At 49.2% G+C, this 20,594-nt stretch overlaps 1 protein-coding gene across 2 annotated transcripts in view; it reads right to left on the bottom strand.

The window, feature by feature from the left end:
- Nucleotides 1-2,164: 2,164 nt before the first annotated feature.
- FOXO6 (forkhead box O6) overlaps nucleotides 2,165-20,594 on the bottom strand; it is a 180,549-nt gene continuing 162,119 nt past the window's right edge. For both annotated transcript variants that reach the window (XM_084815564.1, XM_084815565.1), the window contains one exon: nucleotides 2,165-3,616. In XM_084815564.1, the coding sequence (XP_084671690.1) occupies nucleotides 2,165-3,616 (1,452 nt within the window). The remainder of the gene's footprint in view (nucleotides 3,617-20,594) is intronic.

Here is a 20,594-nt window from a genome sequence, read left to right as displayed (position 1 = left end):
GAGCATTTCAGGAAGCCAAATCACCAGGTTCTGTGCTGGTCTGGTGCAACAAATAAACCCAGGGCCGGCCCTTCCATTAGGCAGAGTGAGGCAGCTGCCTCAGGTGGCAGACAGAAGGTGGCAGCAAGGGATTGGAGAAGAGACCCATGGGCCATGTGGCCTGCCCTACACCCCCTAAGCTCTCCTGCTTCCATCAGGTGTGGTGGAGGGTGCTTTCCATTGCCCATGTTGAAGGATGATTAAACTGCCATGCCACTCTGCCCTTGTACATGGAATGGGAGGGGGCACCATCTTGCCCTTCACCTCAGGCAGCAAAATGTCCTGTACCAGTTCTGGATAAACTGGATACAGTTCTTGGATAGGCAAGAGCCCAAGCAAAGGTCTTCATTGCCCACCAAGACCTTGGATGGCACTCTGGGACACCTAAGAGCTCCACAGTGTGGAGACACTCTAGCTTGATCTAGCTCCCTTTTCTCCCAAATAATCACTGACATCTATCCACCACCTGTCTGGGTAGAAATCAGGTGCTCTTAAGCTGATTTGAGCACTCCTCCTGTTCTCGGAGAGACCGGTCTTCTTTTTCAGCCATCTTTCTTTCTTTCAGCTTATCAACCTTCAATCTTAGAGCACTTGGTATGTGAAAAATAGAAGAACTTCACTTGGTATGTGAAGAAACATCTCCTCTCTGTTCTTGATTATCTGGGCACAGTCAAACTCCAGAACCAGATTTTTGGAAACAACCCACAAGACTTTCTTCTCCTTTTCCATTCCTACATTAATCTGCATCTCAGGTCTGCTGCATCTCAGGTCTGCTGCATCTTGCCCTCGCCTGCTCAGACTCACAACTCCAGACCTTCCCCTGGTTTACATGCAGCCCTCACTCTTCACACCTATGAGGCTGCATTAGCCATGTTAGGTAATCGTCGGCAAGAGTGTGCATATAACCAAAATAAATAGTCACCACTGTTCCTTCACATCTCCACCTCCCTGCTTACCCTACTAACTTCCCAGGTCAGCAGCAGCCATGTGAAACCTGGGGCTAGCTCTTCACATGGTGCTGAGTTGCATTTGCATGTGCAAAACCATGGGCATTTGCGTGCTGCGGCAGGCCCATGGCAGCACACGCCCCCATCGCTCGTGCTGTGCACACACACATTTCATACCAGCAGCTGCACATCACTGTTGCAGACACAGAGCACAGAAAACACCATTGTCAGTGAAGCTGGCTTTGATCAGATTGACTCAGCTTCCCGTTCCACCCCCTATGTACTGGGCCTGGCAGCCCACAGTGTTGGCTGCCTGGATCTGCAGTGACTGGAGACTTGTCCCTTCTGCACTATCCATGCCACAAGTAAGGCTGATGTGTGTTTCTCCCCCCAGTCTGATGAAGGAAATCCACATTGATTTAATGGGAACAACTGGGCCAGGATGTAATGGACCTAACTCAGACTACAAACAAGCAAGCTTCTGCCCTTTGGTTCTCACTGCTGGTGACTAGTGAGTGTTACAAGACCTTGTGTGTGGGAGTGGGGGCTGCCATAGAAAAGAAGGGGATCCTTGGCTACCAGCCTTTGCTGTAGGGTGCCTTGATGAGCAAAGTTCAGGGGGGAAACCCTCAAATTAGAGTTTAGGTGTAGGGAAACCAATTGGGAAAGGAACCAAAGGGGGGGAAAACACAGAACTTCCATTTCATTGAGGCCATCTAGGCCAACATGGAGGCTTGGTGACGGTTCTAGACTGTTCTTTGGGCCACCCATCACCTGGTCCCTCTTTCTGTGCAATAGTGCAGGTGCCCTGGGAGGGAGGGAGGGAGGGAGGGAGGGAGGGAGGGAGGGAGGGAGGGGGAGGGGGGAGCAGCAGCTCTGCAATGCCATGGCTAACTTGTGCCTATTGCACACATCAAAGACAGACCTGACTTTACTGCACAATACACCTGGCACAAACGGGAAGCCGCCAGTACCTGTCAAAACATTTCACCCTACATTGTGTGTGTGTGTTTAGTGTTGTTGTCAAGTTTAAACAGATGGCTCTAGCCTGGCTGAACAAACGAAGGCAAAGAAAATAAGAAAGACAGAGCGGGGAGGAGAGAGAGAGTCTGTTTCAATGCAGTCCCCCCCCCCACTGCCCCATGCCAACTGGTGGGTCAAAGTGGTCTGAGCAGGTCTCACCCAGGCACCCAGCTCTGATTGGGGGGCTGCGGGGCGCTGGGCAAAGTGGCCATGTTGAGACCGTTTTGCGGCGGGAGAGCCGAGTCAAAGTTGAAGTCCATCTCGTCGCTGTCCATAAAGTCATTGAGGATGATGGACTCCACGTCGCACTCCAAGCTCCCGTTGAACATGTCCAAGTCCAAGTCTGCGGGGAATCTGTCCTGGCTCAACACGGGGGTGTGCATGGCTTCTGGGTAGGGTCCCTGCAAAGAATCGAGCAAGCTCATGTGTGCCCCTTGGTTGTTGATGTAGGAGTGGAGGTGGTGCCCATGATGGGGCATGGCCACCATGCTGCAAGTCTCGCTGGGCAGGCTCATAAGGCTGATGGGAGAAGGTAAGGCACTGTTGTGGAGAGGAGGGTGGTGGCTGGCTGGTGACGGGTGGTACAAAGTGTTGCTCTTCACCAGGGAGGCGGCATGGGGAGGGTAGGGGACCAGACCTATCTCTCCTCCGCTCCCGCCTCCGCACACCAGGGCACCCTGTCTGTGGCCACGATGGGGCGGCCCCATGCTGTTGGCCGGTGGCATGTGCGCCTCGCCCTCTTTGTGCGCGTAAGAGATGGAGGAGAGCAGGTCCTGCAACGAGGCGTTGCGGTAGGAGTTCATGGGTGCAAAGGTGGCCTGCTTATTCTCCTGGATGGTCTGCATGGGCAGGCGGCGCATGAGGCTCATGGCGGGCTGGCTGTAGATGGTCCCGCAGTAGGTGTTGCCTCCTCCTCCTCCTCCTCCTCCCCCTCCCCCTCCCCCTCCAGCACCCACAGCAGAGCACTTGGAGTTGAAGCTGAAGCTGGAGTTCCTCTGCCGGAGGCCCCCGGAGGGGAGCGGCTGGGTGGGGCTCATACTGTAGTTGTCCTGCAGGTCGTCGAGGAGGCTTTCGCCGAGGCTCTCGTTCAGGCTGATTGTGCCAGTGAGGTCGGTCAGCCGGGGCATCTCCACGGAGCAGCGGGCATTCAGAGAGGGGGACATGGTGCTGGATGGGCTGGGGTACATCAACGGGGAAGACGGGGTCCCATCGTCCTCCTCCAGCTCATCTGGCTCGTGGTTGGCCATGATGGGGGAGAGTCGCCCACTCAGTGTGCTGGCCGAGGAGTTGGCCCGTGTCCGGAAGTCGGCCCAGGCATCGTACTCCTCACTCGCGTGAGAGGCGGGGCTCTCCGACCACTTGGCTTGCTGGCTGGCCGGGCTTTCCTCCCCACGTTCCTGGGTGGCCTGCAGCTGCTTCTTCTTGCTGGCTTTGCCTTTGATCCGCAGGAACTTGCTGTTGTTGTCCATGGAGACGGCCCGCCGACGTGGTGTCTTCCCTGTCTTGCCGCCCTCGGGGTTCAGCATCCACCAGGAGCTCTTGCCGGTGCCTTCGTTTTGGACGCGGATGAAGCGGGTGTGCAGGGACAAGTTGTGCCGGATCGAATTCTGCAGACAGGGCAAAACACAAAGAGCGAGATCCCATCATTGCCATCCAGCACCAGTAGCCACCAAAGCCCACCACATGGAACTCCTTCCTCCCGCAGCGTCACACAAACCCACCCGCCAGGCTTCTGACATTTTGGCGGGCATGGCCCACAAGTTTTCAGCCCTTCCTCGGCCATCTTAGGGGATAAGCTGACGTTCTCAGAAGGCTACATTGTAAACTCTATACCAGTTTTGGGAAACCAAACATTGGCGGGTTGAGCCTAAGGTAGATCTGGATCTACTGGTAAATCTCTGGGTGATCTGCAATAGAGGACATGACTACCCCAGCTGCCCGAAGTTATACTGCTGAAATGAAGAGAGCTTGGGGGTAACCGGGAGTGCATTTCTGTGGGAAGGACTGGGAGCTCCATCGACTTCTGTTACTCAAAACCAACTCCTGTGCTCAAAATTCTTTTATTCTAGGACTGTTGCACCAGGCCCCGGTTGCTGGGTTCTAATTAAAAAAAAAAAAAAAATGAAGTAGATCCTGTAAATCTGATGTCTGCACATCCCTGCCATACATTGGAATCAGGGGATCATAAGGGAAGACTAGTTTACATCCTGCGAGAGTTCGCAGTTTTTCTGACCCCAAACTCCAGCACCTTAAGATTCAGCATTTAGCCACACCAGAGTAGTTGATAGAACTCCTCCATGAAGGCTCCTTATCTCTCATTTGTCACCACCAGCAGCCAAATGAATGCCAACTTCTTCTTTCCCCCCCCCTCTTCCCTACCCATCCCCTTTTCCTTGTGTGTTGTGTCTTTTTAGATTGTAAGCCTGTGGACAGGGGCAGTCCTGTTGAACTAACTGTTTGTAAAGCACTTTGGGACTTAGCTGAGGAGCAGGATAAAAATACTTTAACTGAACATAAACAAACAAACAATGGACCCCATCTATATTCCTGCATTAGCGGAGTGGGAAGTGGAAGGAGGATGTATAATCCTCCAGGTTATCTGAAGGATTGCCTCCTCCCATATGTGCCTGCCCAGACCTTAAGATCATCCTCAGCGGCGCTCCTCCATGAGCCCCTGCCAAAGGAAGTGAGGTGGGTGGCTACTAGGAGGATGGCCTTTTCTGCTGTGGCACCCCGGCTGTGGAATGAGCTCCCTAGTGAGGTTCGCCTGGCGCCTAAATTGTATTCCTTGTGGCACCAGGTGAATACCTTTTTATTTTCCCAGGCATTTTAGCATTTTAGCTTTCCAGACTTTTAGCTTTGCTGTTTTAAATCTGTTTTTTAAATCTTTGCATTGCTGCTAGGTTTTATGCTGGTTTTATTCCGGTTGTATTGTTATATTGTGGTTTTAATTTTTTTATATTTTGTTTTACTGTGTGCTTATGCTAGGGAGAGTGGAAGGCAAAAGGAAGAGGGGCCAACCAAGGGCAAGATGGATGGATGATATTCTGGAGGTGACGGACTCAGCCTTGGGGGAGTGGGGGTGGCGACGGCTGACAGGAAGCTCTAGTGTGGGCTGGTCCATGAAGTCACGAAGAGTCGGAAGCGACTGTACAAATAAACAACAACAAACTGTGTGCTTGTTGGTTTTAATTTTTGTGAACTTCAGCTATTGGGCAGTATAGAAATGAAATGAAATGAAATGAAATGAAATGAAATGAATGAATGAATGAATGAATAACCAACCTTCCCCCACCTTAATATAAAGGTTCTGGCTTCATAAAGGTTCTAAAGCTTTCTTCTTGGCCATAGATTCAGACAGAGAAAATAATCACACAGTACATATCTCATATAGAATTCACTGCCTCAAGATGTGGCGGATAGCCATTGGTTTAGCAGGCTTTAAAAGGGGATTTGACAAATACATAGAGGGTATATCCATCAAGGATGGAACCTCCAAAGTCAGAGGCAGCATAGAGGTTGTTCCCTTCATGCCCTGCTTGAGAGTTTCCTAGAACAGAGGAACAGAGGAAGCTGCCCTATACTGAATCAGACCATTGGCTCATCTAGCCTAGTATTGTCGACACTGACTGGCAGCAGCTCTCCAGGGTTTCAAGCAGGATTCCTCCTTCGCCCTACCTAGAGAAGCCAGGGATCAAACCTGGGATCTTCTGCATGCAAGGCATGTGCTCTATCAGGCCCTACCCATAAGCCAATATGTACTGTCAAATGGGAGTGTGAGGATGAGTTGCATGGGGGGGGGGAGACATGGCAGCTGCCCACTGCTCTGAGCCACTCCCATTCCATTCACAGGGTGAGGCCAAAGAAGCCCGGCTGGTGCCCACACAAACTGCCCATGCACCTAGAACAGCCTTCCCCAGCTGGGGAGTCCCATCTAGTAGACCACTCTGGGCAACAGGATGCTAGTCCTTGGGCTCTTCTTGGGTTGGATCCAGACTTAATCATACACTGAGTAGACCTGTTGAAATCAATGGGACTTAAGTTACTTATGACATAGTTCAGTCTCATTGATTTTAATGGGTATGTTCTCTGTATTACAAAATCTGGATCCAAGTCTTTATGTTTTTAACCAGTTACACCCCGACAAACTCTTTTTCTAGTGGCTGGTTATGCATCACCGAAAAAGAGAAAGTCTATCACCAAAAGAGAGGACAAAAAGAGGGTCCCAATCTGCATAAAATCTGCATATGCTTAAGCAAAAATTATCATCACAACCTGGATCTCTGCTGGACATGTCATGGTCCTAAAGCAGATTTTCTTCATGTCTTTTGGACATCATATCAAATAAGTTTAGAATGAAGTTTTAAACAGTATCCAGCAGGGAACAGAATACCAACTCCCTGCAAACTCAAATGTTATCCTAATGGATTATCTAGAAGAAGTGGTCAAAACTACAGATCTACAACTTGTACTTACCTTGCAAACAGCTGCTAGAATATGTGTTATGCAATACTGGAACAGAATAATCTAGCCTTGTGGAATGGTTTAAGAAATTATGGGATATAGATCTTCTTATAAAACTAATCTACTACATAAGAAGGTAGTCTAATTCAAATGATCATCACTTTTCCCCATCATTTCAGTTTGTATGCCGACTTCCCACAAAATGTGCCCAAAGCATCTCACAAGACATAATGATAAATGTATACAAAAATGGTCACTGTTTAATAACTTCAGGGATGATAAATTGCAATATAGGATTCAAAGTTATGTCCTTTTTTCAGTCTTACAGACAGCAACGTTTATTTGAAAAGTTTACAGTTAAAAGGCTAAATTACTGCTTGGTGTTTTTCTTTTTCTTTTTTCCTTTCCTTTCTTCCCTTCCTTCCTTCCCTTCTTTTGTATATATGTTATTTCTTTATATTCTCTGTAAACTGAACATTTAAAAAACTGAAAAAATGGCATATGCTAATTTATAGCAATAAATGCACATTTAGAGAAAGAATTATTTATCATTTAAATAGAAATACAATCCATCTTACATTGTGGGGAAGACTGTGACCAGGTGACCTCTGTGCCTGCCTGTTCATTCTACTGTCCAGGTGCTAACAGGGAAGGGCAACTTCAATGCCCCTGCTGCTCTCCCTCCTTTATCTTTGAACTGGACTTGGGCTGGACACACCTTCAAATAGAGGATGCCTTCAAATAGAGGATTATCCTCCAACAGCCCTTTAAATAGAGGAATGTCCGCTGTAAAATAGGACACATGGCCACCCTAACTCTGTTCTTAATTACCTTCTTTCTAGATCTCAAGTTGCGTGTGTGTGTTATACACACACACGAATTTCCAAAGGGGTAACCGTGTTACATCGTTAGGTATTTGCTGCACCCGGCAGGAGTCAATCTTCATTATTCAAAAGCACTGGGTTGAGGATTGCAGAAACAGCCAAGCTATCTTTTCCTGATTCTGATTTATTTATTTTTATTCCAGGAGGGAAAACTGCCATCTTTCGGCTTTGCTCAAACATCACGTCCTTGCCTGTTCAGATGCTCGAGCTATTTGGCACCCCGAATGATCCCCGGGTGCCCCCATTCAGTGGCTCTGCAATGGAAAGGCCTCGCAGGGTCTCCCATTCCCAAGGCAGACAAAGGCCCTCGCAGCTGCCGGAGCTGCTGCTCTGCCAAGGCTCCTTGCCATTGGATACATTTTTTGACACCATCCAACCGCCCCCCCCCCTTCAAACTCCCACGAGCTTAGATGCTGTGAAAATGGAGGGAGAGGAGGAGGCGCACGCTCTTTCAGCTCCCAGCTAGGCTTTTGATTCTAATGCCCAGCAGGCAGAGAAAGCCAGCAGGGAATTCGATCCATGACAGGCGTAGGACGCTGGGAAACTCTTGCCTGTGACCTGTGGATTATTCCTCCGCTTCCATCCAAGGGAATTTTCCCATGGAATTCTCAGTGGGGCTCTGCACAGCTGATTAGCCCTGCAGACAATAGCGAGTGTCAGAGTGCTGCCGCCGCCACTGGACGGGGCCCGCAGACTCTGAGCCAGAGCGGACAGGGAACAGGCTTTGCCTCTCACGAACCTGCCAGTGCCAGCGACGGGCCCCTGGCTGGAGACGGAAGGAGCTTGTCCCAAAAGGTCAGGAGATGGAAGGACTATGCTGCAGTTGTGTTAATAAGGAGAGTGGGTAACAGGGGGCGGCAGCATAGGGCACCCGCCAAGGCCCATGGTGAGTAGCGGCCCCATTAGCTATACCGGGGCCCTGCTGACCGTATCAATCTTCCTCCTTCCTGTTTGCTGCATTCTGGGGTGGCCACTAATGAATAGGGATGTCAGAGGAATCTGTCCAGGGGTGGAGTTCACCGACTTTCAGCAGGTTGCACCCCAGATTTCAGCTCGCCTCCCCATGAGCTGGCCTGACTCGGTCACATTGACTCCGGCCAGCTCGTGGATTCCCCCCTCCCATGAATCACAATTTTTGTAATTTGCACAAATCGCAGCCAAAATTTGTGCAAATTATGGTCGAAGGTTTCAGAAATTACACAAATTGCAGCTGAAATTTGCGCAATTTGAGATTTACTGGGGGGACAAGAGAAGTTCCCAAATTTCAGGGGAAAGTCCATGGCTCGGCTCACAAATGCAAGCTGAGGCAGGGGCTCTGGGGAAATCTGTCAAACCCGAAAAGGGCCGGATTTCCTTGCAACAGACTTCCCTACTTATGAATCACCACAGAAGAGGAAATGTATTACCAAAAAAGGGGATACACATTTGCATACAATTTGCATGTGCTAACTGGTATGGGTAGATGCAAATTTAGAAATTATTATTATTATTATTATTATTATTATTATTATTATTATTATTATTTAAACAGAAATACAGTACATCTCACCATAGTGTGGCAAACTGCGACGAGGTGATCTGTGTGCCTGCCTGTTTAGTCCGCTGTCCAGGTGCTACGTTTTGATGGGCGATACACAACAGCCTTTATGGATCTTTGCCTTTAAACTAGGGATGGATGAAAGTCACTTACCTGATCCCGAAGCTTGCTTCGCGGTGGGGGGGAGGTGCTCCGTCCCTCCCCCCGAAATTCTGGCCTGGGGGGGAGGCGCCCTGTCCCTCCCCGCCGAAATTTTGGCCGGGGGGGAGGCACCCCATCCCTCCGGCCACGAAACCTCGTCTCCTGCCGGGATGCAAATGGCGGCGGCCGTAGTCGCCGCCGTTTGTGTCCCTGCAGTCAGCCGTGATAGGCTACGTAAATCTTTACATAGCCTATCATGGCTGACTTAAAAAAAAAGCGCATACGCAAATGGCGGTGCCCATGGTCGCCGCCATTTGCATTCCTTATTTTGTCACATGTAGTCTACATAAACATTTACGTAGACTACAGCGAAAATAAGGGCAACGCTATTTGCATTGCCCTTATTTTCGCCGTAGTCTACGTAAATGTTTATGTAGACTACACGTGCCAAAAAAAAGAACACACATTTGCGTACGTGCTTTTTTTTTTTTCCAAAGTCAGCCATGATAGGCTACGTAAACATTTATGTAGCCTATCACGGTGTTTTTTAAAAATCTAGCCGTGATAGGCTATGTAAATCTTTACGTAGCCTATCACGTTTGTTTGTTTTTGTTTTTGTTTTACTTGGAAACGGCGGCTGCGGCAGCCGGTCGGAAGACCGGCCGCCGCAGCTGCCGCTGCCGAACCGCCGCCGCGCCACCACCGCGCCACCGGCGGAGCCACTGCCGCCAGGGACATTTGAGCAAGGTAAGTCCCGTCCCGGGGGGGGCGGGGGGGCAGACCGTTTCTCCACCAATTTCGGGGGGCCGAATGCGCTGGCATTCGGCCTCCCCGAGATTCGTGGAGAAATTCTCTGACATCCCTACTTTAAACCAGACTTGCACAGGACTTCAGGCAGAGGACACCTTCAAATGTTTCTCTGACAGCCCTTCAAACAGAGCACTGTCCTCCGTAAAAGAAGACACACGGCCACCCTACCTTTAACTCAACCTCCCTGAGCAATCAAGCGGTGAGAAGAGAGAGGAGGAGGTCACCTCCCCATGCCTTGTCCTCTCACGCTGGTTGGTGGTGCCGCTTGAGCCCAGGCGGAGAGGCAAGACAACGAGGAGCAGTGAGGAGGGGGAATGGGGTACACAGAGGGAGGGGTGCCCACTGAAAGCATATTGCCCCCACCGGACCCTGGAGGCAGCACCACTAGCGGGTCCAGAGTTAGAGTGGGATGGGAGAGTTCGAATCCCAGCCCAGCAGTGCTGGCTCCAGGTTTTTGAGGACCCTTGGGCAAAGCACCCTCGATGGGCCTCCTCCCTCGATGAGTCGACCTTCTCACCACCATTCTCACCACCGCTGCTATTGCTCTTCCTCCTCCTTTTCGCTATTGCTACCCCTTGCTTGTTTGACAGGCAGGGTGCCAGCGAGCAAGTTGGCTCTCAAGCTCCCCCTTCTCACCACCCCCACTGTTGTCTGGGCCAGAGCGAGAGGCAGGTGAACAAGTGGGTTGCGATGGTGAAGAGGAAGAGCAAAGCCAGGGGGGCACCTGACAGGAGGCCCCTGGCTGGGGTGTGGGCCCTCAAGCAGGTGCCCGACCATGCCTACCCTTGATGCCAGCCCTGCTACTCAGGCATGAGGCTCACCACAGGGATGCTGCTGAAACTCAGCCCCACCACACAGTGAATATTCTCCCCACCCCACCTCACCATCTCAATTTGAGGCCACCACTGACACGAAACAAAGGTGCAGATGCTCCCTGCACAGCTAGGGGAAAATGAAGCTGTGGACTTGTACCGCTTCAGACTGCAGGGGTAAGAGATTCCATTTAGAAATGTTCCTCTCTTGTATCTAAACAAACAAAACCCTGCAAGTAGAAAGGTAGCGTATCAGGGAGAGATGTTGAGCTGTGCTACTTTTCTACTTGCAGGGAGTTATGAGGAGCATTCAAGAATGAGATTGTGCACTCTGAAGTGGTCGGGTCCATTGTACCACCTCAGAACTCGATCGGCTCATTCCCATCTCTTTCCCCTATATGTGCTGAACAGGCCTGAGCAACATGGTACATTTGGCTGGTGATTGTCACAGGAGGGTGAGCTCGCCATGGAAGGGCTACCACTTTCAATCACATCATCATAACGAAATAAGAAAGGGAGAGCCCAGCTCTGTCCCTGAAGCCTAAAATTCTGAGCCTATATAGATTATGCAGAAGAATTTACGTGCCTCTGTTTATTTTGCATATATTTCTTCACTTTGCTCCTGTTCTCAGGGACCAGCAAGGAGTTATGAACAGCACTGGAATTCCAGTCTGTGACTACTGAAATAATGTCCTACTCAGCCCCACTCTGACTTCTGAGATGGTGCCAGGCATTCCTCCTCCCATGTTTTCATCTTTGCATCCCTAAGGGCTAGAGGCATGCTTTAAAAAAATAAAGAAAAAAAGGGGGGGAAACCTGGGGTTCTCAGGATGTTAAACTGTGTGCTCGTGTGAAGCAAATGTGCAGCTGTAGTATGTGCACAGAGAAATCACACAGAAGGCCAGGCAGCCTAACAGTAGGTTTCTCTGTGTGTGGTAGTGGTGATGGGGGTGGCAGGGGGAGTGGATTGTAGGGTGGCAACTTATTAATTGCCCCAAAACTTATGAATTGCCCAAAAAGAAAGGAAATGCATCACCACCAGAAAAGAGGACACAGATCTGCATTAAAAAATTGCATGTGCTTATTTATATGTATAGATGCAAATTTAGAAATTATTATTATCATTTAAATAAAAATACAGAACATCACACCACAGTGCGGAAGACTGTGACCAGGTGACCTGTGTGCCCACCTGTTCAATCTGATGTCCAGATGCTGATGGGCAGCAGTTCTTACGGTCCTTCATCTTTAAACCGGACAGCACTACCCATCAAACAGAGGATGCCTTCAAATAAAGGAGGGCAAGCCCTTCAAATAGAGGACTGTCCTCTTCAAAAGAGGACACATGATCACCCTGGGAGATTGTGAGCATATTTAGCCCAGGACGTGTTTGTGTGGGTTCTCTTTTTCTTTCTTTTTCACAAACAGGGATTCTGCCTGGTTTAGAGTTCTGTGGAACTCCAAAGCTGACACATGCCAGCCTCTCAGCAGATGTTGGCTCTACATACGGAGATGAGCTGACTGCTCTTTTCGTCTGGAAGCAGGAAGTCAGTCTACCGGGGCCAGGGCTGAATCCAGGTAGGGAGCAACTGTGCATGCACAGAGGAGGCGGGATGGGGAGATAAGAGGAAGGCAATGCCAAAACTGCCTGAGGAGAGGATGGCGGAGGATGCGTCTGCAGAGAGCTGGTGCCAGGCCTTGTCCAGAGGCATACTGATGAGCAGGCAGGCAAGTTCCAGGCCCCATATATCATATTATGTAATGGCTTACTTCTCTGCACTTCATTTATTCAGAGATTGCTCGCAGGCTGGCACCTCGCCAGCAGCCACCAAATCCAAGTCTACAGAAATCAATCTCGCGCTGACTGATTAAGCCGTGTTTAGAACTAATTGCTCCTTCGTGTGTGGGGAGAATAAATTATGGGCTTTCATCTCGGCATCTTTAGAAATGCAACGGCAGGTAGGGTCTGGCGGTTAACCCCTCCCATCCCAGCAGCCAGCTCATCAGGCCGGGCGACACCTGGAAGAAGAAAGCATGCAGAGAGACCCAGGTACAGAAGCTCAAAGGGGTGTCCCAGGTGCTGCCCCCTGCCCAGCCCATCCCAAACATCCTTTGCTTGGGTGCTCTCTGAAGCAAGAGGGAAATGTGCTGCCTTTCTTTCGGGGGTAGGGGGGCAGAAAGAGCCCTGGCACTTCTACCAGATCAGATCCTTTGCCCATCGAGTCCAGTGCGGTCTATTCCAGTTTCCCCCAATCTGGGAGCATCTCTACACCAGCCTAAAATCCCACAGTTAAAACGGGGCTTCCCGCTTCCATTTTAAATGTAGGATCACAGTGGACTCTCTTGACACGCGCTTCCTTCCCCTCGCCCTTTTCCCCCTCCTTTTCCCCCTTATCTGAATTTTCCATATGTTTTATCATACAGCTGCTAAATGGCACTGTGATATAGCTCCTCTTATCATGAGTTTTCCTTTTTTTTTACTAGGGAACTTGAACGCTGTAGTTTGATAGCTCATTATCTCTAATCTTAAAAAAAAAAAAAAAAAGAATAAAGGTCATTTAGTGCAGGAGATGCCCTGGAGGTTGGCGACATCATCTAAAGGGCCTGCAAACTTCTATGAGTAACCAATCTCAATAGCAGGATAAAAGCTCTGTATGAAGAAGCCCTGGTGCAGTTCAGCTGCATAGGACTACAGTGCCCAATGCCCATCATCCCCAGCCAGCATGTGTTACAGTCCAACATATCTGGAGCATGCCAGACTGGGGAAGTCTGGTTTACTCTAAGTAGCCGGGCAGTCCAGGAGCTTGGCAGAAGCCTTGAATCTACTTGAACCTTCCTTACATGGAGATGTTGGGGTCTGAACCTGGAACTGCCTGCAGGCAAAGCCTGTGCTTGACCTCTAAGCTATGGTCTTTCCCTAATGTGGTGTTCCCTGTCCCCACTACATACTCCTAATCTCCAAGTCCAGACATCCAGATTAATTTCTCTTACATGGAACTCTCTTATTTGCTTCTACCGCCCTGTTTTTGTTCACTTTCCATATTTGCTTTGCAATGTGTGATGCACTAGGTTCAAAATCTGCTCTGAGTCTCTGAGAACTACACGACAGCACGATGGAGATGACAGCACACCCAGACAGCAGACAGCAGGTGGAGCTGTACAAGGACTCTATATTTCTGCTTGATCTGACAGTGAACCAACAAATCTGAAAAGTAGGAACTAGGGATGGGGGAGAATTTCTCCCCGAAACTTCGGGGGGCCGAGCGTCAACGCATTCGGTCCTCCGAAGGTTGTTCGGGGAGAACTTCTCTGCCCCCCCCCGCCCCCCGCCCCCCCCCCGGGATGGGACTTACCTTTCACGAATGTCCCTCCCGGCGGCGGGTCCCGGCGGCAGTTCGGCAGGTCTTCGTCAGGGGCGGGGGCGGCAGCCAGTCTTTCGACCGGCTGCCGCCGCCGCCATTACAAGCAAAGTAAAAAAAAAACGCCCCTGTGATAGGCTACGTAACGATTAACGTAGCCTATCATGGCTAGATTTGCAAAGTCAGCCATGATAGGCTACGTTAATCGTTACGTAGCCTATCACAGGGGCGTTTTGTTTGTTTGTTTGTTTTTCTTTTGAAGTTCGCGGCCGGGGAGACGGGGCGCTTCTCCCCAGCCTGAATTTCGGCCGGGCGAGGCGGGAAGCCTCCCTCCCGGCCTGAATTTTGGCCGGGTGAGGAGGGAAGCCTCCCCCCCCGGCCTGAGCTTCGGGGGGAGCAGCGAAGCGCCTCCCCCCCACCGCGAAGCAAGCTGCGAGACCAGGTAAGTGACTTTTGTGCACCCCTAGTAGGAACATGGGAAGTTTCCTTATACTGAGGAAACTTGGTCCATCCCTTGGTCCATCTAGCCTAGTATTGTTGACACTGACAGGCAGTGGCTGTCCAGGGTTCCAGGCAGGTTTCCTTCCTTGCTCTACCTGGAGTACTGGGGATTGAACCTGGGACATTCAGCATGGAGCATCAGACCAATTTCTCGCTCTGGGTGGTTCTGAGAGTGAGGCATCAGCCTGCCCGGTGCTCTCCTCTTGGAGGATGCCTGGAACATCTCTCCAGAGTGCCACCTGCCCTACGCCTAACTCCGGGAACCCCTCTGAGCTAGGCATGGGGCAGGGTAGGCTCTCTAGGAAACCCTGCCACCTGCTTCCCTGCTACGGCGAATTCCATAGTAGAAAAGCACCCAGCAAGGCTCTGCAGAGAGCCCGACTGGCAGCAGCAGCCCAAATGTGTCCCAGGGCATAGTCTGAAGGCGCATGAGGCAGCCACCTTGCTGAAGCTAAGCAGGTTTGGGACAGGTCAGTGCTTGGAGCACTGGGAACCACATATAGCCGCCATGAGTTCCATGATGGAAGAAAAGTGGGAGATTATATGGAGATTATATATATATATATATAATTGTGAAGGGCCCTTCCTCACAGCGAGGCATTCTGGGTAAGGTGGTCTTGGAGATTGCCTGTACCTCAGCAGCACAGGCAGTCTCCAAGGCCACCTCACCCAGAATGCCTCACTAAGAAGGCCCCTTCATGGTGAGCAAGGCAGTCAGGTGGCAGATGCCAGGGGGCAAGCCAGCAGAGTGGAAGGTGTCAGTGGCCAGGGGAATGGGCAGAAGGGGAAGAGAAGGGGAAGAGAAGGGGAAGAGAAGGGGAAGAGGCGGCAGTGCTGTCAGGAGGTAGGTGGGTAGGAGGTAGGTGGGTGGTGGTGGTGGCAGCAGCAGCTGTGGGGGAGAATTGAGGAGGAGGAGGGCAGTGGTGGCGGCAGTGGGCAACAAAGAAGAGAGGGTGACAGCATGTGGGGTGCCAAAATACCACCTTACCTAGGGCACCAAAATACATCAAGAAAGTCCTGTCCAGCAGCCACACACCTTACCAAGACACCTGTCACAACTGAGGCAGTGCTCACATTTAGTAGGCTGGGGGCGGGGCGGGGGGTAGGTAAGGTGGACTTTAAACAATTCCACACACCCCACCTTGTGACTCTCCCCAGTTTTAGCTGAATCATGTTCTGCCCAGTAGCCTTCAAGGGGTGGGGGGAGTAGCTAAGGGGGCCATCACAAAAGGGGGCACACATACCCGTTCCTCCCCCTTATTATTTAGGAATGGGAGAAAAGAGGGCCTCTGAAGCATGCAAAAAAATACAATTGTTAATGCTGGGCCAAGGCTTCCCCCCACCCTCTCTCCACATTTGTGGGGCCATTACTGAGAGGAGTTCTGGCCACTTTAGCGGGGAGAGAGCAAATCCCCCCCCCCGCAACTGTGTGTCTGTGTGGTGGGGGAGGCTTACCTTATGACAGGAGGTGACAGAGGGCTTTCTTCAATTTGTCTTTCTTTAAACCCAGAAAGAGCTTTACCACTTGAAACACTGGCCTGTCGGCATTCTGGTTACAACGGGTATGTGTCCTACTTTACAGAGGACAGTCCTCTAGTTTGAAGACATTCTCCTTTTGAAGTGCTCTCCTTTTCAAGTCCAGTTTAAATTAAAGGGGGGGGCTCTACGACTGTAGAGCAGGGCCCCTGAAGTTGCCTATCAGGAGTTGTTAACACCTGGAAAGCCGACTGAACAGGCAAGCACAGAGGTGATCCGGTCACTGTCTTCTCTATTATGGTGAGATGTATTGTATTTCTATTTAAACTGTAGTAATTATGTCCAAATTTGCAGAGAGAGAGAGGTATAAAGTGGCAGCCTATGAATTCCTGTCTGCACCTTAACTACAAGTCATGTCATCCAAACCATCTAAAGAAGAACATTATATATAGGCTTTCTTCAAAGTTCAAACGGAACTTTTATCCTGCGATCCAGATTGCTCCTTCACGGAAGTTTGCGGGCTCTTTACATGATGCCGTGACCCTCCAGGGCATCTCCTGCACTAAATGCCCTTTGTTCTGTTTTTAAATAGATCGCAGATAATGAGCTATCAAATTACCCTGTTGTGTTCCGCTTGAGTTCCCTCCATGAAAAGAGGAAACGGGGCAAGAAGAGGAACGAAATGAAAGATAATGGAACTCAGATATGGGGAGAAGGAGGGGGAAAGGGGGGTGAAGGAAGCACATGAAAAAGGGAGTGGTTGTGATCCTGCATTTAAAATGGAAGCAGAAAGCCACGTTTTAAATGCAGGATTTTAAGCTGGTGTAGAGATGCCCATCATTTGGCTCTTAAGATAAGATGCATTTGTAATAATAAAGAAAACTTCTCAAAAAGATGAAATGAACTCAAAGAACATCTCCAATAATGCAGTTATCCTAGTCAGATTATTGACTACAATATCAATCGAGCATCAGTAATATCCGGGGACACCCTCCTTTATGAAGCAAAGGCTAACTCTTTGAAAAAGAATTGTGTTCCATTTGTTGTGGACTACCATCCTGCTGCCCCTAACTACCACCAGATTATGAAAGATAGCGACTTTATTATATCCTATTGTGCTCATTTAACGGAAGCCATTAATTCTCCACCATGCATCGCATTCAGAAAACCACCCAATTTATGTAAATTACTAGTTAAAGCAGCAGTTAAACAAGATATTTGCACCCCAGGATCATACCAATATAAATCACCCCACTGCATTACCTGCAGCAACCTTCAAGAAACTACTTCTTTTAAGAGCACAGTTCCTAACAAAACTTATTTCATTGGATAATCAGTAACATGCACTTCCGCTAATGTAATTTATTTAACTGAATGTAAAAAAATAATAATAAAAGAATGTTGTGCACAAGATGTAGGAAAAACTACAAAAGACCTAAGAAAAAGTTCCTGTAAGCACAAATGTGCAATTCTTACTTAAAAAGAAGGCGGGGAGGGAACCTACAGCAGCCTGTTGCAAGACACTTTAAGGGCGGAATCCTATGGCCGCTAGTCAGCAGCTAGGCTAGACGGCCATAGGATAGGTCCGCACCGCCTCATAGGAAGTGCGACTCAGCCCTCTGCTCCGCGTTCGTAAGAGTTGCACAGAGCAGTAAAAGCGGGGCATTCCTGGGGATGGGGCGGGACAAGGAGGTTGGAAATGCTGGTATGACACATCCTATGTGTTGTCTGGCTGCCGCTTCCTGCACTCTGAGGTCCTGCGGCTAGGCAGCCAAAATCGGCTGTCTAGCCGCAAAAGCAGGGCAGCGGGAGCAGGGAGGAGATACGCTCTTCACCACACCTCCTGCCCTGCACTGAATAAGCGGTCACCCCCGCGGCCAGAGGCGGCCGTCGACCCATGTAGGGATGCTCCCTCCTTCACCTGCACAAAATCTCTCAAGCTGACAACTGAACAAAGGACACTGACATGCTTGGCCCAAAGGAAAACTTCTGGATCTACAGACTTAGAACTCTTAGTCCATATGGCCTTAACCTGCAGGACAATACATAACCTTTATACCACTCGCACCTCTGTTTTTTATACCATTTGCACCTCTTTTTTTATACCACTCGCACCTCTTAGTCCATATGGCCTTAACCTGCAGGACAACACATAACCTTTATACCACTCGCACCTCTGTTTTTTCCTTCTTAGGAATTTTCATCTCCCGACACTCCAGATTGCCACTCTTGGTATCCATTTAACATCACAGCTACTGATGAGGGTGGAAGCCAAAATGTTTAGCACTAACTATATTTCAGTATTACTCTGTTGTTAGTCTTTCGTGTGTGAGTGGGGGGGTATGTATATGCATATATCAGCATGTGCAAAATTTTTTCAAAACCATGTCCTCTTTTTTTGATGATGCTCTGGCCCCTAAGGTGGCCCAGTGGGACTGATGCTACATTATGATATAGCCTCATTCCCAGAGGCATTATGGGGGGATAAGGTGGCTGCCCCCATCCTCCCAGCAAAAACTCTATTGTTGTTGTTCAGTCGTTCAGTCGTGTCCGACTCTTCGTGACCCCCCCCAAAAAAAAAAACTCTATGCCACGACATAATATCATTCCCACTGGGCTATTCCAGGAGACAGAATGTCGACGGCCTGCCAGTTGCAACTCTACCTCTGCCTGCAAAGCTGTTTTGGGAGAAAACCCTCTGCCACCTCCAGTCATAATGGTACCCCGCCCCCCAATATATAGAATTTTCCCACTCCTTCCAAAATAAAGCTGACATTTGGCTTTCCCGCCCACCCCCCGAAATCACCAAAAAAAGTATGGGACAAATATGTTGACCCAACACTACAATTTACAGCACAATATGTTTTCATTGGCCTTCTCCTGAGTTGTTGTTTTGTTTAAGGGATCACTGATAGTTTTGACTGCAGTTGTTTTTCGTTTGTTTTTAGTATTTTGCAGACTGGATGTCTGTTTTGTTATTGTCGCTGGCTTTTATTAGTTCTGATATTCATCATTGTATTGTTTTTATCTTGTGAGGTGCCTTGAGCGGGTTTTGTATCCTAAATGGTGGCCTAAAAAAACTCAAATAAATAAATGTTTTGAATGCTTGTCACCAGGATCACTTTATAACAGCGCACGTTAGAAGACAAGACACTTGGATCCTAGAATCCACTGGAACGGAAGTGCTGGACTGGGACTCAGGAGATCTGGGTTCAAGTCCCCACTTGGTCATGAAGCTCATTGGGTGACTTTGGGCCAGTGGCTTACTCTCAGCCTAACCTACCCCACAGGGTTGTTGTGAGGATAAAATGGAGAGGAGAAGGATTATGTACACCACCTTGGGTTCCTTAAAGAGAGAAAAGGGTGGGATAAAAATATAACAATAAATAGCATTTCTCATACCTTCCTCCTCCTTACACCTGCTTCCTCTCCATTAAAAAATATATATATATATCCCCCCCCCCCGTGCCCCATCTCATATTGCTCAGGAGGATTCCCAAGCTCTCTGGAGAGGTTTTTGGGGGAGTGCAGGTGGCTGCAGGGGGAAGGAGAAGGACAGGAAACTTTCCTCTCATTAACTTCCTCCCATTTGCTTACCCTAGAGAAGGGCAGACTGTGCTGGAGCCTGGGGTCAGAAACATGGAACCCCACAGGAAGTAATCTAGACTCCAAATTGAGGCTCCCATTATGATCCTCCTATTCTGCAGCTATAATGCATGGCAGGTAAGGCCAAACACTAGGTATGCAGGATCTACTTCATTTTTCACTAGATGGCTGAGATCCACTGACTAGGGCCCTGTGCAACAGACATTCACTTAGAATTAAAGAACCTTGAGCCTGGGAATTTGTTCTGGGTACTAGAACTGAACTGAGTTCACAGTCCTTTCACACAAACATCCGCCCTTGGTTCCCCCCAAATTCTCATCATTTCAGCAATCTTATTTAGGTGGGAAAAGCTGTTTTCTTGTTGTGAAACAACTGGGAGTCAGAAATCCTTGCTGTTCTACTTCAGATCACCCAGACTTCTGCCAACAGATCCTGGTCTACCTTTTGCCCACCTCTGACTTATCCTAGGACGTGAGTCAGAGTGTTTTGTTTTTGCAGTACCACTGACCAAGAGTATTCGAAATGCATCGGACCAAATACATTGAATATTTATGCACCTTGTGTCCTTCTTTTTTTCTTTACAGAGGACAGTCCTCTCTTTGAAAGGCTGAGAGAGGACCACTCTGTATTTGGAGGTGTCCTCTGTTTGAACAGCTGTCCAGTCCAAGTCCCATTCAAAGATAAAGAACCATAAGAACTGTTGTCCATCACCAGTTAGTACGTGAACAGCAGGCTAAACAGGCCAACACACAGCTCACTTGGTCACAGTCTTCCACACTATGGTGAGACGTACTGTATTTCTATTTAAATTATGATAATAATTTATAAATTCTCATCCATACATATCAATTAGCAGAGGCACATTTTATGCAAATGCATGTCCTCTTTTTTGGTAATGCATTTCCTCTTTTGTGGTGATTCATAAGTGGCCGTCCTAGGAGGTGGCAGACAGCAAGGAGGTAGATCAGTAGGGCCAACAGGCCCCACGGACTGTC

The sequence above is a fragment of the Heloderma suspectum genome, chromosome 10 (genome assembly GCF_057233095.1).
Source record: "Heloderma suspectum isolate Gila_16-S chromosome 10, 16-S_ref, whole genome shotgun sequence".
NCBI lineage: Eukaryota > Metazoa > Chordata > Lepidosauria > Squamata > Helodermatidae > Heloderma > Heloderma suspectum.
This window is presented reverse-complemented; position numbering and strand designations above follow the sequence as displayed.